Source organism: the organism of the source record quoted next, unplaced genomic scaffold, assembly GCF_019419815.1.
Source record: "Pyrus x bretschneideri cultivar Hongxiangsu unplaced genomic scaffold, Pyrus_bretschneideri_v1 Contig11, whole genome shotgun sequence".
Taxonomy (NCBI): domain Eukaryota; kingdom Viridiplantae; phylum Streptophyta; class Magnoliopsida; order Rosales; family Rosaceae; genus Pyrus; species Pyrus x bretschneideri.
The window spans coordinates 2,003,563-2,023,502 of NW_025999402.1; the positions used below are offsets into that span (position 1 = coordinate 2,003,563).

At 37.2% G+C, this 19,940-nt stretch overlaps 1 protein-coding gene and 1 pseudogene across 1 annotated transcript; both read left to right on the forward strand.

The window, feature by feature from the left end:
- Positions 1 to 9,443: 9,443 nt before the first annotated feature.
- Positions 9,444 to 12,819, forward strand: LOC103937225 (uracil phosphoribosyltransferase). The gene is made up of 12 exons (XM_009347154.3): positions 9,444 to 9,630; positions 9,748 to 9,840; positions 10,078 to 10,156; positions 10,358 to 10,416; positions 10,526 to 10,603; positions 10,870 to 10,951; positions 11,259 to 11,307; positions 11,601 to 11,662; positions 11,855 to 11,922; positions 12,181 to 12,236; positions 12,316 to 12,363; positions 12,459 to 12,819. The coding sequence occupies exons 1-12, from the start codon at positions 9,487 to 9,489 to the stop codon at positions 12,508 to 12,510; spliced, it is 870 nt and encodes a 289-aa protein (XP_009345429.2). The 5' UTR covers positions 9,444 to 9,486; the 3' UTR covers positions 12,511 to 12,819.
- On the forward strand, positions 12,773 to 15,571 carry LOC125473847 (annotated as a pseudogene).
- Positions 15,572 to 19,940: the final 4,369 nt, after the last annotated feature.

Here is a 19,940-nt window from a genome sequence, read left to right on the forward strand (position 1 = left end):
CCGAGACTCAATAGTCGAAACCAATAGAGTAGTAGGTGGGGACGGAATGATGAGGGACGGCATGAGTGATGACATTACAATATTTCATTAAGACCTTATTTAAGTAACGTTTAACCATGATTGTAAGTCGGCTAGAATTGTTTGAGTGTTGACTCGTGTTCAGCTCAATTTTATTTCGTTCAAGCTTGGTTAGTAAGTTAAGTGAGTCGAACTTGAACAAAATATTAGATTCGTTAAAAAAATGAGTTCGAGATTGAACTTGGGTATGTTCGGCTCACAAAGCTAATGAGCAAAGCAAAACCAATTAAAATATCATGGTTAATTTACAAACAAGCTTGAGCTTAAAAAAAGTTATCTTAGCCAAACTTGAACTTATGATTATGATTGTTTTCCAAGCTTAAGTACCTTGATATTCGCCTTGACTCGGCTTATTCACACTCCTACTACATTTAACATGAATCTTAAAGTATTTTAACATGAATCTAAAGTATTGAATTCTAACTTCAAATTTACTTATCCTAAACTTTAAAATGAGGTTTTTTTTTTTTTTAACACAATATAATATCAATTGGTAAGGGAATTGCCCGGGTCCTTGGTACCCACATCTACTTTCTTTTTTTTCTTTGGTTAAAATTAAATCTTGGAACTCACTTGATTGCAAGGGATTTTGGATTACTCGAATTTAAGATTTTAGCCTCATAAATTATTATTTGTACATCAAAATTCAAAAGTAAAAAGATCAAGTACCAAACAAAAACAGAACAACCAACCATTACAGAAGGGCTCAATACTTAAGAATGAATTTTAGGTTTATATTCAATGTACCACGTTCTTCTAAAGCTGATGAATCGTACGATAATGATCAGCAAAAGGCTGAAATGTTTCATGAGTCTTTCTCAACCTTAAAGGAATGAATGGCCGTTGCGAATCTATCAACTAGTTCTCTTTAAAAACAAAAAACCAAAAAGAAAGCAAAAACAGAACAACCCAACGGATTTGACTATTTTTTTTATTAATTTAAACTTAAATAGTATCTGACGAAAATTGATCGTACAATATACGATAAATGATAAAAACATGAGAATCTCATAATGTGGATCCAGAGATCATCCTCTTCTCAACCCAAAGCCTTCAAAATCCGACATCGATGAGACCTCTCAGGCTACAGTGCTGAACTCCGCACCAAAAAGTCAAAAACAAACCAAAGATTGTATCATATTTTATTATTTTTTGCAAAAGTTAAAAATGCTATCTAGTATCAAGTGTTCAAAACAAATTTAAACTTCGATAAGTGGCACAACTATTGAATTTCCCTAATTGTTACAACATCATCTAATACAGTGTGTCTGTACAACCTTTTTACTTAAGTCACCTTCCTCAGGCTGGTTCTAAGAACTTGAGAGTCCTATAAGAGCTTTCGAAGAAGGATTCTAGATTTCTTTGACCTTCGATCATTTGTACATTGATATGTATAATAAAGAATTCGTTAATTCTGCAACAAATATCATTAAAAATTAATATATACAATCATTACTTAAATATTACACTTCTCGCGTTTTTTTTACTCAAATATAGTAATGAAGTTTAGAAAATCTAATATTTCAACCAATTTTTTTTAATTAATAAAATTGTGACAACTCGTTCCAAATTTTACGTTTATATTTTATTTTAAAATCGTAAATTTACGCAATTGCCTTAGAGGCAAGGACTTTGACTTCCATTGACCATCGACTTGAAAGATGTGGGACTTATTCTTTTAGCATATCCTCGTAGTACTCATTGGTACGAACGTATAGGCGAAAGCCGTTTGCGAGTCCAGATTATAACGGTATAGTTACGGACGTTCGAAATTGGTTATTCAAGGTTAGTATTTATTTAAATTAAATCCCCACTTTGTGGGGGAAGCCCAATCAGAAATGGAGGGAGAAAAGAAAAAAAAAAAAAAAAAAAGGAAATGGGTTTTCGTCCACCCGCACCCACCGCGGGTGCCCATTTTCCAAGGCCGATTCCGGCCAACTCCGTTGGAGTTTTTCGATGCCACCACCACCATCTTGAAGCTCTCATTCCCCTCTACAAAACCCACCCAAGAACCACCTTGATTAACCATGGCATGTGGAAGTTTGAGGCCACGAAAGTTGACGAAAATCAATGGTGCTCCGGCCACCCTTCTCGATTTTCCGGCAAATCGGCAAAGCAATGGCCGATGCCACCACTTGGGCTTTGTAGCCCATCATCCCAGGAGCAAAACCCAACCAACCTTGACCCCGTTGGACCACCGTAGACGACGAATCGACGTCGGGAAGTTTTAGGCACCCGCCGGCTTCGTGGGCAAAATTGACCATCTTCCGTCCACTTTTGGACTTCGTGGCAGGTATGAAAGTTTCTCCACTCACTGAGATATTCATTTCTGTGAAGTTTGAGAATTTTTGGAAATAGTTGGATTTTCCGGCGAGTCGGGGCGGCCGACCGCCACCCGCGGCGGCGCGTGCGGCGGCGCGTGGCCAGTGAGCCGCCAATGCTATTTTTAGGCTATGTCGAATGTTTTGAATTCAGTTTTGTCATTTGAATGACGTAGGTTGATCGTTGGAACCTAAATTTGTTATGATACGTTACTTGATAAAAATGTGAATCGATGATCCGACCGTTGGATCGTCACCAAAATTGGAGACATTATAATACGTAATATTTAAAGATCATAGGAATTTACGGATCGGGAATCTGACTTACGGATCTTCCTGAATTGGATTTGTAAGTTAGTAAAATAAATGTTCACGGCCACTTGTTTTAGGCAATTGGCAGAGATCTGACCGTTGGATCGTAATGAAATTTTAATATGTTATTCTAGAAACAAATTTTGGATCGTTGGGAGTTGTGGATTGAAAATCTGATATGCGGATCTTCCGGGTCAAGTTATACAGGGTTGTAAACCCTACCGTCGATCTTTGATCGATGATTGACTTGTGGTCAATGGGTATCAAACTATTTCAGAATGTCGTTGAGGTTGTGTTTTATGTGAATTGCGTATTCTACGGATAAGAGTTCTGAGATGTGATTTGATAATTGGCCACAGGGACTGATCATTCAGGACGCCTCGATGCGCGTGCTAAAGAAGTATAGCGTGGACTTCAGGTGAGTGGATCTTTTCCTTTTTATTGTGCATATTATTGAGAGTTCTATCGACACTTTTAAATTGATTAGGTATATTACCTTCATATAATTATTGTGAATGCTTGAAGTACCTATATGAACTACGAATGGCTTGATCCCTATTTAGGGTACGTAGGCAGTCTAACGAGACGTTAGATGCAGCCATAAAATTATTGAGACAAAAGCCTTGCTTGGGAAATTGAGTAATGCGAAGGAAATTGGTAAAGACAAGTTTTAGTTTTGTGAATTAGTTAGTTAAATTAGAGTTAATTAGGTTGTCATGGATAATTATCCCTGAAAATAAGTAGTTTGGGAGTAGGGCGTTACTAATTGTACGCTTCACACCATATTGTTTATAATTGAAAATGCTACGACATGGTTGAGTAGTAGATTGCATCATGATATATCCATATGTATATTATTTGCATATAATTATTGGGAATGCTTTCAAGTGCAAAAGTGAACTCAGGACACCTAGGTAAGTTCAGGTGAGTTTATGGTACTAGTTGAATCGATTACGTTATAGCATGACTACAGTTATGAGTTAGGCAACTTCGATACTGTCGTACTGGTTGCCATGAGTTGCACATGTTATATTGAGATGCATTGAGAGCTCATAAACCTGAACCCCGGTGTTAGTGCTCCTGCCTGTGGCCAGGGCACAGTCCTTCACGTGATGTTCACCTCCCGCACCTTATGCTCACCTTGGATCCAAGGTAGGTGCATAGTCCTGTCGTACAGACCACCTTAGGTGGTTCCGACTCGTAGGTGACCCGCTATTATTCGCCCAGTCTTCACATGATCGTAGCACTCGAGCGTATTTATTTACACCTAGTCTTGTCGTACATACCACCTTAGGTGGTTCCGACTCGTGTGCAGGTATACTTATTGAGCTATGGGCTAGCCAAGATTGATGATATATGGATAAGTCGTACAGGTCACTATAGGTGACTCCGACTTATATGCTAGCCAGGATTAACGAGATATGGATAAGTCGTACAGGTCACTATAGGTGACTCCGACTTATATGCTAGCCAGGATTGACAAGATATGGATAAGTCGTACAGGTCACTATAGGTGACTCCGACTTATATGCTAGTCATGATTGATGAGATACGTATGAGTTGTACATGTCATTTTAGATGACTCTGACTGATTTATCACTTTGTATTGATTTAGTTCATTTGGCCTACTTATTAATGTATGGTGGATTTGATGGCAAACCGTGGTTTTGGTCATTTCCGAGTATGGTTTGGATATATGTATATATGTTGTACTGTCTTATGGAAAACGATACGGGTTTTACATTTAGGGGCATTATTTTTAGGGAGGTAGTAACTTTGGGATGCTTGGTTTTATTGCTTACTCACACCTTCTGTTTGGTGCCCTTCAGGTTTTAGCTGCTAAGTTTGTATCGACAAGAATCTGTGGCGAATCTTAGTATTGATGGATATTTTTGAGGGTATGATTCTTACCCACATTACTATACCTTACTTATGCTCTGACATCGCGCGTGAAATGGGTTCGCTCCCACTCGTAGCGCACTCTGGTATTTAGACACTTTTGGATTCAAATTCATTCACTTTTTATACACTATCACATTTTATGGCTTCGTCACCTTCCAGGTGTCGGCCAGCACAGCTCGATTCAGGGTCCAAGTGGACTTTCTGGGTCGGGGTGTGTAGTTAATTCTTTCAATCTTTCTTGTGACATAATTGATCAAAGATAAGATTTGATCAACTTAGTGAAAAACTTCTTTTTGCAAAGGCAATTGTAACTGGAATGGTTAACAAAATTTTATAAGCAACCCGTGCATTTGGGAAACAACTATCCATTTGTCTCAGATATTTCAACACTTCCATTGCTGAATTTATTTCATTCGGCAAAGTTTATCTCAAAATTCTTAACCTTTGAAATAAGTTTTTTCTATTAATATCAGAATGCTCACCATGTAAAGACGCAAGAGGGTAGATTGATACTTTTGGAGAAAACGAGGAGAGAAAGCAAGTGGGGTTGTATCGAGAAAAAAGACTGTCATTTTGATTTTTAAATTTAATTAGATTTGAAAGAGTAAAATTATATTAGATGTGGGTGAGCAAAAAGAAAAAAATAGTTTTTTTTTTTTGTGGAAAATTACATTATTGCTTATGGTTTTATATTTGATATTTCTTATTGAATTTAAATTGTAAATTTTTTTATCTGTATAATAAAAAAAAATTGGAGCCCCTCCTAAGAGATGACTCTAGGCAGGCGCCTACTTCGGCTACTCTCAAGGCCGGCTCTAATTTTCCTCACAAAGACAAAAGACAACGCCAAATTAATATAGATAATAATGCTACGCGAGTGCACGACTACACATTTTTTGAATCACATTATTGCTAATCCATTATGAGGCTAAGCCCACCCTTCCCCCCTTAATGTAGATAATATCGTTTGTTCAAAAAAAAATTATTAATCATTTGACAACTAATAGAATCACATTATTTTTATAACCGGCATTACGCGCCTCTTAAGATGTTTTGAACGTGTTTAAAAACAGAGAAAATAATATTTAATAAACAACTTATTAAATCGCATTATTGTTAGCCCATTGTGAGATACTAATTACAAAAAAACTGTACAAAAAAAAAATTAATCATAAAAAAAAATTGTTTATATGACAAAAATACCCTTGCATTATTTTGCACTGTTTCTGAATTTTTTTGTTTGGGAGGGCATTTTTATCCCACTATTTTTTATGAAGCCCGTGACCTCAAATGGGCTTCCGGCTTTATATAGTAGTATAGATATATCATTTTAAATGGTTAATACCTTATTTAAATAAGGCTTAACCAAGATCATAAATCGGCTAGGATTGTTTGAGTTTAACCCGTGTTTAGCTCAATTTTATTTCATTCAAGCTTGATAGTAAATTAAGTGAGCCGAGCTTGAACAAGATATTAGATTCGTTAAAAAAATTAGTTGAGCTTGAGCTTATGTTTGCCTCACAAAACTAATAAGTAGAGCAAAACCAATTAAAATATCATGTTTAATTTACAAATAGGCTTGAGCTTAAAAAAAGTCACCTTAGCCAAATTTGAGCTTTTGATTACAATTTTTTTTCAAGTTTAAGTATCTTGATATTCATCTTGACTCGGTTTATTCACACTCCTACTACATTTAACGTGAATCTTAAGTACTAAATTCTAACTTCAAATCTTCTTGTCCTAAATTTTAAAATGAGTTTTTTTTTAACACAATATAAAATAATTGGATAAGGGAATTGCCCGAGTCCTTGGTACCCACATCTACATTTTGTTTTTTTGGTTCAAATTAAATCTTGGAACCCATTTGATTTGCAAGGGATTTTGGATTACTCGAATTTTAGATTTTAACCTCGTAAATTATTATTTGTCCATCACAATTCTAAAGTAAAAAGCTCAAGTAGCAAACAAAAACAGAACAACCAACAACCAAAGGGTGGCCCTCACTTCTTAAGTTTTATTTTTGACGCTGGTAAATCGCACAATGATGGTTAAGGAAAAGTTTAAATGTCTCTATGAGTCTTCTCCACCCCCAAAACAGTAAATTACCGTGACGAATCTACCAACTGGTTTCCTTAAAAGAAAAAAGAAAAAAACAAAACAACCCAACGCCCAATCATCCACAATTCGACATCAATGCAAAATGAGGATCCTCTTTGTGAGGATTTCAGTGATCCTCAAATAGTATCCATTTATTGTATATCGTGCGGTTAGTTTTCTTCAGATCCTATTCATGTTTAATTTTAAAAATAAATATTTAAAATAATTTATGATCGCACTATATGCAATGAATTGATACAATTTGAGGATCCGGTGAGGATCCTCATTCATTGATGCGACCTCTCAAGCTACAGTGCTGAACTACGTACCAAAAAGTCAAATAGAAACCAAAGATTGTATCATATTTTTGCAAAAGTAAAAAATGTTATCAAGTATCAAGTGCTCAAAACAAATTTAAACTTCAGTACGTGTCACAACTATTGATTTTTAATTGTTAGAACATCATCTAATACAATGATATGTACAACCCTCTTACTTAAGTCAATTTCCTCTGGCTGGTTCTCAGAAATTGAGAGTTCAAAGTAGGATCTTAAATTTCTCTAACTTTCGATTCTTTATGCATTGATATGTACAATAAAGAACTCGCTAAATACATAAAAAAATTATTTTTGCATCAAATATCTTTAAAAAATAAAATATACAAACATTACTTAAATATTTTATTCTCGCGTTTTTAGACTCAAATGTACTAATGAAGTTTACGAAATATAATTTTTCAACCAATTGTTTTTTAATTGATAAAATATTTAATCCTTTTTCAATCTTTCTTGAGATATAGTTGATAGAAGAAAAAATTTGATCAACTTTATGCAAAGGCAACTATAACTGGAATGGTTAACAAAATTATATAAGCAACTCATGCATATGGTTAACAAAATTATCTTAGATCTTAGTCGTTGGATTCAATGAATTTACAAATATAAAACTAAAAACAAAAATACACATATATAATGCGCCAGCCCCACTAACCTGGGGGAATCTTGGGCTAAATTTGCCCTTGAAATAAGTTTTGGGTTAAAACTCATATTTGCCCCATTGAGGCAAGTTGGGGTAAGTTTAGAATCTAAATTTTGAGTTTTACTCCAAGGGTTGGAGTAGGCCTGAGTGAGGACCCTAGGCAAACGCCTACTTCGGCTATTTTCATGGCTAGTGTTGGGGCCCAAAAATGTCACACACCAATCCAACCAAGCCTCAAGGCCCAATTGTCATGCAAAAGTCTTCATTCAAGCCCAAACACATGCCAAGGTGTGGGATCGATAAGGAATCTATTTACAAACATGTCATGCCGTGGTAATTAAGCTAGATATTTACATAAATCACGCCTGTCTATTCATCACACCAAGCTTCCTCATGCTCGTCATTATTCATGCTATGCCCAAGTCACATATTCGAGGCTTGTCAAGTGAACTGTTGTGGATGGTTACAGAAGGTTATTAGGCCTATACGGAATCGAGGTTATGGAAGACTTTGGGCTTCTTAGGGCCCAGGGATCCAAGCCCATACCTTTGCATTTCACGCATGCAACATTGAGAGAGAACTAGCCTAGTTTACCTTTTTCCCTAGCAAGCTAATTTTCTTAGTTAGGACTAAACTAGATTCCTTCATTAAATGTATGTTAAACCTAACAAGTCAGGCATTTAATGTTGATTTTCCCTTCCCAGCTTGCACAGACAACCAACGCACGAAAGCCATGAGGCGCGCTACCAGAAGTAGCGCTTATGGAAGGCTGGCCTGGGAAAGCTGCGTCTCAGGAAAAAGCAGAATCCAGGTCTCAATAGTGCAGCTACATTACACCAAAAGGGAAATAGTAAGAGGGCTATGGAGAAAGGAAGGGGAAGACCAAGCCATAAAGGGAGATTCCTCTAAAGCCTAGAGGAGAACCCTTCACTTACAAAATGAGGGAGAAAAGCCATTAGAAAGAGAGGCAACACAGAGACATAACAGAGAACGCAAAGAGATGGAACCACCCAGGAAATAAGCCCAGAGAGGTCCATTTAGCCCAGAAACATACTCCAAGCCTCAAAAATCATCATCCATGCAACCTTAGTAATTCCCACAGCCTTCTATTAAAGATCCCAACCATTAAAAGCTTTGTTATCACCCTAGGAAATCCCAAATGATCCAGCAAATAATCCCATGCAACCATGCAAACCCCTTTTCTCTCATGCTAAACCAGTAATCTTCTAGCTTTCACACCACACTTCACTTGAGCACGTCATTATCTTAATCAATCATGCTATCTTTGAGTCGTTGATGTTATACGGGTATTTCCTAAGACAAGCTAACTCTTTTGAGATATTCTTGGACTTGTTATGAATCCAAACCAAGAGAAACAAGATGACATTCTCAAAGCCCAAGTCCACCTCGACTTAAAAGTCCCCCAACAACTGGCTTTCCCCACAAAGACAAAAGACAACGCCAAATTAATGTTCAACACACATCATTTAAGAAAAACTATATCCAAAAACTTAAATTTGAAGCTTAATCAATATTTAATATGTTGACAACATTTGATATATATTTAAGATGATCATCTCAGTCAATTTAATAAAAAATGGTTATTTTTAAGATTTGTCGGGTCCAAAACCAAACCCGTAAGCCCACGGACCATAATTGGGCCGTCGGACAAAACCCCACCCGCGGCCAATGGGCCAAACGGCACGCGTTTCCTGGAGCCGAATCATCATCTTTCCTTGTTCTGTTTGGAGTTGGTTATAGTCCCTCCCGGTCTGCTGCACCAATCTATCTGGTCCCAATGGCGTGCCGTATTAAATTCTCTCTCCGGTGTTCTTCCTCCGAAACGCCGCGTTTTGGTTCCACTTGTCGCCTCCAAAACCCTAGCTCCCCTCTCCTACTTAATCTCACTCACTCCTTTTCTTCTTCTTCGAATCCCAAAAAGGTAAAGATCGTCGCTTTTTCTTTTTAGCCACGAATAATAAAAACGCAATATATTCTCCGTCCATTTTTTGGTCCTTGGTAATTTAAGCATCAAACCGGGTGGTTTTTGTATCGGCAGATCTCGTATTCAGGTACGCGGCGGCGCAGCCTCGTTGCGGTGAAGTCTGAGATGGCCACGGAGGAGAAAGCGGCTTCCGGGAACAGAATGCTTGTTAGTTCACTGTACACTATTCACTGTTCAACTTATGCTCTGTTTGGTTTCTGATTGGTTAACAATCTATGAATTTTGAATTTTTAAGTCTTTTTGTGGTGTTTGGAACTTGCTGCCCAAATTTTGGGTGAATTTTAAGAGATGGGAATAGATCATGCTGTCAGAATCTGTGATTTGGTGTGTGAATAACTGAATATTGTCCTGAATTCAAAGGGTTGATTGGGTTTTTTTTTTCAGGTTTTCGTGCCGCCGCACCCGTTGATCAAGCATTGGGTTTCGGTTTTGAGAAATGAGCAAACCCCTTCTCCAATTTTTCGTAAGTTACAAATTAGTTTTTTCGGTTCTATGTAATGTGAATATTTGAGTGGATTTGAAGAGTCCCAGATGATAAATTCATTGTCAAAGTATCTGGCTTGATTGTTAAACTCTATTTAAGTGTTTGGTTTTTATTTTTTGAGCTTAGAATAGTTAAACGTTATTGAGTTGCTTACGAGGCATTGACTTTCGTATGCTTTAGGAAATGCCATGGCTGAGTTGGGGAGGCTTCTTATGTATGAAGCTTCAAGAGATTGGCTGGTTAGTTTTTCGTAATTTACACTCACAAGTTCGCAACCGCAATGATTTTGAGGATTATGTTCTATTTTCATCATATGAAGTAATTTTGCTTTGTTTCTTTAAATTTCAGCCTACGGTCACAGGAGAGATTCAGTCACCAATGGGTGTTGCATCAGTTGAATTCATAGATCCAAGGGAGCCTATTTTGGTTAGTTTTTAGTATTGATTTCTTGCATTTTTATCATGCAAATATGTTGCTCCCTGTATAACTGTATATCTCTATTTTCTATTGATGGTTGAACATCCTGTTCACTTGTTCAGGATATATCGGCTAGATGTTCTCTTTGGATTTTCATATTAGTTGATTATGGTTTGCTATTAAAGATTGTTTCAGTGGTTGTCGTACCACGATACTCTCACTGTACAGAGCAGTGAGGCGAGTGTTATTTGATTTTTATTGTTTTAGTTTTGCAGGTTGTTCCAATTTTGAGAGCTGGTCTAGCACTTGCAGAACATGCATCGTCAATCTTGCCTGCCACAAAGACGTACCATCTTGGTAAGAAGGGTTGGTGCATTGTTCACTTTGCAGTCGAAGTAAACAAGAATGTTTGGCGTGTCTAGAATTCTTGTTACGATAAATTTATACCCATGAATTACTGAAGGGTCTTCTGGTCATGAAGTCTTAAGTGAAAATTTTGTCATCATTTGGTGTTATGCTCTAAACACACAATTTTCTGTGCTTTTTATTTAATTAAATTTTTTGAAGTTCATGAAACTTATCTTCTATTATCTGTTTGAAATTTTTTATCAAACTGGGCATGTAATGTTATCATCTCTTTATATTTATTGGTTTACAAATTCAGGGTTAAGCAGAGATGAGGAGACACTTCTACCAACAGTATATCTGAACAAGTAAATGTTCCTTGCCTAAACTTGTTTTCGTGTTCCTGTTCTTACCTCTTGCTTTCAGGTGCTGTTGGGAGTTAATGTCCAAATCTCTATGTTATTAGCTGCAGCAACTTAATAATAGCATTTCAAACGCTTTGATAAAGTATGAACAAATGAGAGGCACCCAATTCATTGTCAATTTTGTAGTCCTTGCCTAATATTAGGGCTTAAAAGCTCAACATAAGGTGGTCACGTTTATGAATACCCTATCTATATGATAGTTTTGGGAGTGACCCTTCATGCGATCTTCTTCTTAGGTTACCGGACAAATTTCCAGAAGGCTCTCGAGTATTTTTGGTTGATCCTATGCTAGCAACAGGTATTATTATTATTTTACTTGTGATAGTATCCGAATTTTCATTTTTGAGTATTCAGGATTAGTGAACCTCTTCAAGTGTCCATGTGCTGTATTTTCCTTTCCATCAAGAGCAGCTAGTAAATAGTATCAAAACATAAGCTATGCCCTAGTTCTGTAGTATTTCTCAATTTCTTTCTTTATCTTCAATTTCAGGTGGCACAATAGTAGCATCTTTGGATCTTTTAAAGGAACGCGGGGTTGACAACAAGCAAATCAAAGTGGTAAATATCATAGATTGCACTTTTTGTTTGAAACTGTGTTCCTAAATTTACATATAAGTATCTTAATGTGTACATATTTGTCAAACCAGTGTGTTGAAGTTTTATGTTGAGACAATTTCCGGTTGCTTATTACATTTGATGAACTGTTATGAAGTCAATTGAATTCTAAACTGTTTCCAGTGGGATAAGCTGGTTAAGTTCCATTTGATTTTATTGGTTCATACATCTCTAAGCCTAAGATAATCTGTCATGTCATAGATATCTGCTGTAGCTGCGCCTCCTGCACTTCAAAAGCTGAGCGAGAAGTTTCCAGGGTAATAATAATATCAATCAATAATTACAGTTTGAAACGAAGCTCAGCATTCCTAAACTCTGCATTTGTTTACTTTACAGGCTTCATGTGTACACTGGAATTATAGATCCTATTGTAAATGAAAAAGGGTAAGCACTTAGCTTCCATTGATGTAACGCTGCTAATGCGTATAATGTTGCAGACTGGTTTAACATAGTTTATGTCATGCTTGCACTGGTTTCAGGTTTATAGTCCCTGGACTGGGTGATGCTGGAGACCGCAGCTTCGGTACATAAGTCATTGCTCAAGTGTGCGGTGGACATCTGGTTTTTAGTTTTTACTCCTGCAGTTTTGGATGTTGAGCTTATTAAAAGGAATGGTTTCTTGATCTCAAGGTAAACTTAATCAGAAAAGTAAATGATACAGCAGTGGCAGAAAGCGTGACTGCGATTATTGTAGGATTTATCTGAAAAGTAATGTATGATTTATCCACCCAAATGAGGGTCTTGTGAGGCATGACATTGCCTGATTTATCCACCCAAATGAGGGTGTTGTGAGGCATGACATTGCCTTTTATTTTATAACGAGGGATAAAGAATGTTTGAGTTTGGTGTATGACGAACAATCGGAGGTATAAGGCGATGTACTCCCGAGCAATGCACTGTTGTTAGTTTGGTAACAACTTAATAACATGCTTCTGGATATGCACGTTCATTTCTTGCGAGGTTGCGCGTCACATTTCCTGCATGAGGAGGTAGAATGGAATAGATGTGAACGGTGTGTTGATTGAGATTATGCCACACCCTATGTGTGTTTAAATGTTTCTCCAAGTAAGAGAGAACAACGCATTTAAGAGTCCTTGTGCGGCAAGTAAGAGGTTGAAACGATCCATATGTAAAACTGCCCTAGGGTTCTGCTTAGCCATATATAAAACTGCCTAAGGTTCTGCTTAGCTATATGAATCTCCCAAACGTACCTGACATCTTTATAGCCGCCTTCTTCCCTCAACTACAATAGCATCAACCTCCGACTTCTCAAATAATGGATCCAGAAGAACCTGTCAGCAAACTAGAAGAATCTGTCAGTAAAAATACCGACATCGCACTACGAATGACCAAGCATCTGCTTATGTCGACTGAAGGTAAGGATAAGAACATTGTGTACTCGCCGGTTTCAATCCAGGTTGTGCTGAGCATGATTGCAGCTAGGACAAAGGGTTCCACTCTGACCAGTTGCTCTCTTTCCTAAAGGCTGAGTCCTTAGACCATCTCAATGAGAAATTTTTCATTGTGACACCCTCGCCTTGGATCTCATCCCTCTGGCTTTCCCAGATGGATCGGCCAGCGGGGGTCCTTGCTTGTCCTTTGCCAATGGCCCTTGGGTAGACAAGTCTCTCTCCCTCAAACCTTCTTTCAAAGAAGTGGTGGACAAGGGCCCCATCAAAGAGGTTCTTCCTCCAAATTCAGTTCAGTCATTTACCAAAACCATCCTTGGAAATGCTTTATAATTTAATGGAGCTTGGCAGGAGGGTCAAAAGTTTTATCCATTAAATTTAAAGTATGAATTCTACCTTGGCAATCGGAAATCATCAGTTAAGGCACCTCTTCATGAGAATCTCTAAGGAACATGTGCCTTTGATGGTTTCAAAGTCTTAAGAGCTTCCTTACGAAATGGGGTCAGACAGGTCGCTGCCTTTTCTCCATGTTTTTGTTTCTTTCGGATGAAGTAGATGGTCTACCAGCTTTGATCGAGAAAGTTTGTTCTTGACTCCAATTTCTTAGATCACCATGTTCCCCATAGACGTGTTCTTGTTGGTGACTTCAGAATCCCAATGTTTAATTAAGTTTTCTTTTGCCTTGGAAGCTTCCGAAATTCTCAAGGATATGGGACTTGTATTACCTTTTGACAGTTTGGCAGAGATGGTGGAGTCGCCAGCTTCAGGTGAGGAGGACCCTTGTTTGTCCGAAATATTTCACAAATATTTCATAGAAGTTAATGAGGAGCGCACTGAAGCTTCAACAGTTACTGTTTCTACTCATGGGTATGGTCGCGGTTACATGGAGGAACCGATAGACTTTGTGGCTGATCACCCTTTCCTATTTTTGATCAGAGAAGTAATGACCGGAACGGTGTTATTCACTGGTATACATGAAGACCACCCGCCGGCACAGCTGAATAATTCGTCCACCTTGTGTCGTGAATTAGGTGAACTTGTTTCTATTGAAACTCAAATCTTTGAGCTAACTTTTGATCACTGCATCGTGAAAACCCTCCCATTTGCCTTTTCACTTCTGACATTGCTCCCTTCCTGTTCATTGACACTTAATTTCGTCGAGGGCTCCAGTGCAGATCCATGGTAAGGCAGAGGCATTTCTTAAGCCTTAACATCTCAAGCAGCCACAGTATTTGTATCTATCAATCACTGCTGGATATACATAAAAGAACGTAATGTGCTAGTGAATCGGATCACCAGTACCACCCACTTCCAAGTCAATATGATTCTAGGAGTAAGAACATAGAGAGATAATTGCATCCTCCTTCCACATAACACAAACACATCCCGATTGTCCCGACTCAATACCATGAACACAAAATCAAGGTTCAGTCGTGACTTAAGTTTCTTCTGCAAGAAACAATGCTTCTCATCACGCAAAAAAAAAAAAATGGTGGGATCTTTGGAAGACATGAATCTCTTCAGCGCTTGAACTTCACGAGGGTTCCCATCCCAATAAAAATATGTTGCAAATCGTGAGACAAAAATCGTCTTTAGATGCAGGTCTATGCCATCCCACCTGTGCTTGGCTCTCCCCCGCAACACAACCTGTGGGAGGAATTGAGAGAATGTATAGGTTGCGTCTTCTTGGGAGGAATTGACAGAAGGAATAGCAACTGTTTCTTGTTCCTTGAATATCTCTCGTTTGGTTAGGCTGGAAAGGAATCGAATTTCATAAATTGACTGGTGTCAATGCCGTTTAATTGGGCAGCAAACCAAGAAACATCAGCATTGTCATACGACCACCCAGCTTTTTTGGTCGAGAGTTTACTTGGGCAGCAAACCTTTACTCTACAAGCGATCTGGTGCAGTGTGTTTGATAGGAACCAAGGCCCTGTTTGTTACAAAAAGCATCGTTGCGCTACAATCACATTTAGCTCTTGATCTGATCAGCTGCAGTGTATTTGATATGAACTAATTTCTATTGGCTGACTAAAATAGGTTTGGGAGTGACCCTTGATGTGATATTCTTCATTGGTTACCTGACAAATTTTCTGAAGGCTCTCGAGTATTTTAAGTAGGTTGGTCCTATGCAAGCAACAGGTATTATTATACTACATGGGACAACATCTGAAGTTTTTTAATTTATTTTTGTATGGTATTTGGAGTATCCTACTTTCATGCAATTTACGATACTTACTGGGGAACCAGCTTCGCATCTCATTCCGAGGTGCGTAGTTTCCACAATCACTATGAACACTCCCGATTAGTGCAATGGTGCATGCAACTTGTAGGATACGTATCTCCAGATTGGAATATCTTTGCAATCTCGTCCCTAGTACTTAAGTTATTCCTTGGACTCATCCTAATGAATAACGAACTTTCCTAATTCACTATTAGATCATACGCTCGATGGACAAATTCTCACTTGACCTTTGTTGTTGATGACTTGACATTGGGTTGCCTCGAATAACCAATTACATGTTGTCACGTCAATTGCTTTTCAGGCACACTCCAACAGAATGTAAGTCCCACATCGAGGAATTAAGAAAATAATATACAATATATAACTGTATGTTTCCACTCCTATTTATACCAAGGCATTTTGTGATAAAATCCACCACCTATGATCTAACAATAGGTGGTTAAGTTGAGACAATATTAGTGTGGTTAGGAGTGGGTCGATGATCTATTTCTCTGAATATATGACAAAGTCAACGGCCAACCACTGGTCGCCAGAAAAGTTACTGATATTGAGCGGCAATCATGTGATTATTTTAAAATATAATATTATTTATAAAATGATTTTGGTTGACTTTTCCATTAGTACCTAAACTAAAAATATTGTTTTGAATTTTCAAAATAAATAATTAAAAAGATATATGGTATACAGTTTGTACCTTCAAATTTGAGTGTAATTGCAAACTCATACATCATCTTTAAAACAATACATTATCATATATCTGCTAAATATTTTGTTAAATAAACTGTTAAGTGATGACTTTACTAATAGAAACAAATTAAAAAGTAAATGTTTAAGAAATTAATGGGACCACATCCTTCTTATTTGGCCTTAGATTAATTACCACGTACTCCGAGTGAAGATAGTCGAACAGAAACTAGTGGGAACTATGGCGATCTAGAGACTTTATGCCCCTTACCCTTTTCTAACACACATTGAGCCCGATGGACCACCAACCCTGAAATGGCGACGAAAAATCCTGACGGATGTGAAAAAGCATGTGCATATCTCGCTTCGTAAAGAAGCAAAGATGTATAGATGACACTCCGTTGCCGGATCTACCTTCCGTTGAAGAAATCCAAACGACTATAGCATGCTATAGTTAGTAGCCAGATGGATTCAATCGAGCCTAAATATTGTAACACCTCAAATGACTAGCATGTAGCTAGATGGATTTGATTTCTGGTTTTCTTACATGAAGTGTTACATGAAGTGCCTTATTTTCTTCTTACTAATTGAGGATGGCAGTGGGTGCAGATCATTGATCGACAAAATACTATATTTGCCTGCTACATGGACAAATAGAACCAACCCAAATTACAATCGAAAATTAAACGCAACAGATCAGATCCTAACCAAGAACAGACGGTAAAAAAAAGGAAAAAACAGAAAACAACATCATGGGAAGTTTTAATAGCTGAAGAGAAGCGTCAATTAATCAACAAATTACTTTGGAAAATCCCCAACTACAAGAATATTACTATTTGACTTGACTATATGCATGATACATATATACACATACACTTTAGTTAACCTGCATCCTTCTATGTTTTCGTCTGCGCTCCTTCTTAGTAGCGATCGTGTTTGACTGTAGCATGAACGGAATGATAGGGCCCTGGTAGGAACTATGTATTTAATGTATAAGGAGCAACAGCCAAAATCTAACATCTCCTATACCGCCAATACATGATCTCGAATATCCTATATTCCTTCGTTTTCTACACTTAAACGAATGTTTGCTGTATAGCTGGTCCCAACCATGGATAAAGCTAAAAGTAAAGGGGGAAAAAAGAAGAGACTGAATACTTAACTTATAAGGAGAAAGAAAACTGATAAATATTCAGCAACCGGCATAACCAGCATCGCAGCTAAAGCTGGCGTTTCCGGTGCTTCCATTGGCATTCTGGCGAGGATTGGAGCCGAGGCAGCAACATATGAGACCCACCAACAGTATGAAACCCCAAACCGTCGCTAAAGCTTCTGCCCAGTACAGATAATGCTCCATGATCTTGACTCTTCCAAATGGCATCCTCCTCCTCTTCCTCTTCCTCCTCCTCCCCCTGCTCCTCTGCTTAAGTTGCTTTCCACCGTCGTACCGTCTTTTTAAGTAACTTTACATGCATGCATGCTGGTTTCCCCACGCCACAGTAATATATTATGCTGGTTTTCTCACGCCAAACAGCTATATATACACATCCTTAGGGCTGGTTTGGTATTATTGTGCTTTGAAAAAAAATTGCTTTTGTTGTGCTCATTTTTGCTGGTTCACATTTTCAGTTTTTTTTCATAAAAAACTGTGAAAATATATTGTTTTTAAAGGTTTACCGAACATCTTTTTGAGCTCAACTTTTTTTATACTTATTTTTTATAAAAGAACTTCAGTAGTACTTAATTTATTATTGAAGGGAATTAAAAAAGAGAAGAAAAATGGAATCAAATTATGATCTGGTGTGGAAGAATCAGCAGACCAGGAAATCTGGGGGAGGGAGGGAATTCTAGTGGTGCACATATGAGCTTTCGAAAGGCCGAAATAACGTGGGCCACTCTGGATTCAAGCCTTACAGCAACCCAATGTCCCCTACTCCCTCCCTCCTCGTCTCTTATTTTAAGCCACATAATAATAATTCTTTGTTTTTTCCTTCATTTGTGGGAGAGATTTCTTAATATGGCCGGAATACGGGCTGGACGCCATATGTTATTATGTAAGTTGGATATAAGGGTTTTTTTTTTTTTTTTTTTTAAGTGTCCCTCCACCTATATAATAACATATAATGTATGTGTCCGTATTTTGAGCACTCTGTAAAATCTCTCTATTTGTGGGTCCGTTGAAAAAATAATTAAGCACGTCTTCCACTCCTTATGATTTGTAGCCATTAAAATGACTGTATCCATACAAAAGTAAAGGACGTGATTAAGTAGAGTGTGGAAATCAATTCTTAAAGCAAATATTTACCAACAAACTGTTTACTCTGTCCCTTGGTAAATACAAAAGAATTTAACTGAGAGCAAAAAGTTTAAACTACACAATGAGTCGGTCTTAATAACTAAGTATGTGTGAAATTAAATAATTTTTTCTACTTTTATTAATGTTTTCCTTTTGTTGATCTTGTGTGCAATATGGGCCCACTCTAAAATACTAGTATAATCAAATCCTTTAGTAGAAGCTTATAAATATAACAATAATATCTGGATTCTGGATGGCATATTACATCTGTGACCAGGCGCTTTTTCCTTTCTTTCTTCCCACCAAAATTCCTTTGCATAAAGTAGGCGGTGTGAGGTTAGATTAACAAACCAGTTTAGCTGTTTCAATTAAAATAATAATCTGACTTTTGCATGCTAATTAAGTAACAGGAAACCCAGTTGACCACTCAATACCAGGGATGGGCAAAATATTCCAGTTGACCACTCAATACCAGGGATGGGCAAAATATTCTAGGTATTAGTAACTGCGATTATTTGTCTATTTACACTTGACAACTACGATTATGGGTAACCATTTAAATAAATATATGATTATAGGTATAATCATCTAATCGTGACATATAAATAAGTTATAATAAGTATTACCCACGAGAACAGGCTTACACTTGACAACTACGATTATGGGTAATCATTTAAATAAATACATGATTATAGGTATAATCATCTAACCGTGACATATAAATAGGTTATTATAAGTATTACCCACAAGAACAGACGCGTACTCATATGACCATCTTTTTTGTTTGCAAATGGGTACACATATAACTCTCTTTGTTCTTTCCTCTCGCCTAACAGAAACACTAAAAACTCCAACACAGACATGAGATTTGACTTTTAATTAAAGGAGTTTTAACGAAAAGCCTGCGATCCTGTTTACTTTAACGAAAAATCATATTTTTATACTAAAAAGTCAAACTTGATACTATTCACTTTATCTTTAATTTTGTCTTATCGTTAAAACTCAAAGTTTTCTAGCTTTTTTCATTAATTTTCCTTTTAATTAATAAATCAATTAATCTCGAGGAAAACTAATGAAAAGAGCTTGAAAACTTTGAGTTTTAACGATAATAACAAAATAAAAGGTAAAGTGAATAGTCATGATTGACTTTTTAACGTAAAGATGTAGTTTTTTGTTAAAGTGAACAGTACTAGGGAGCTTTTTGTTAAAATTCCCTTAATCTCAATCTATATTTGGACCACCCATAACCGTTGCCTATCCCTAGTCAACACAATAAGCAAGGTCTATAATTAAAGATTTAGAACATGCAAAGGAAATTGCTTGACGA

What these genes read in the sequence shown, in the direction of transcription:
- LOC103937225 (XM_009347154.3), top strand. Translation starts at nt 9,487, where the DNA reads ATGGCGTGCCGTATTAAATTCTCTCTCCGGTGTTCTTCCTCCGAAACG. An exon ending in CTTCTTCGAATCCCAAAAAG is followed by an intron (nt 9,631 to 9,747) that starts GTAAAGATCGTC and finishes TTGTATCGGCAG; the next exon opens with ATCTCGTATTCAGGTACGCG. An exon ending in CACAAAGACGTACCATCTTG is followed by an intron (nt 10,952 to 11,258) that starts GTAAGAAGGGTT and finishes TTACAAATTCAG; the next exon opens with GGTTAAGCAGAGATGAGGAG.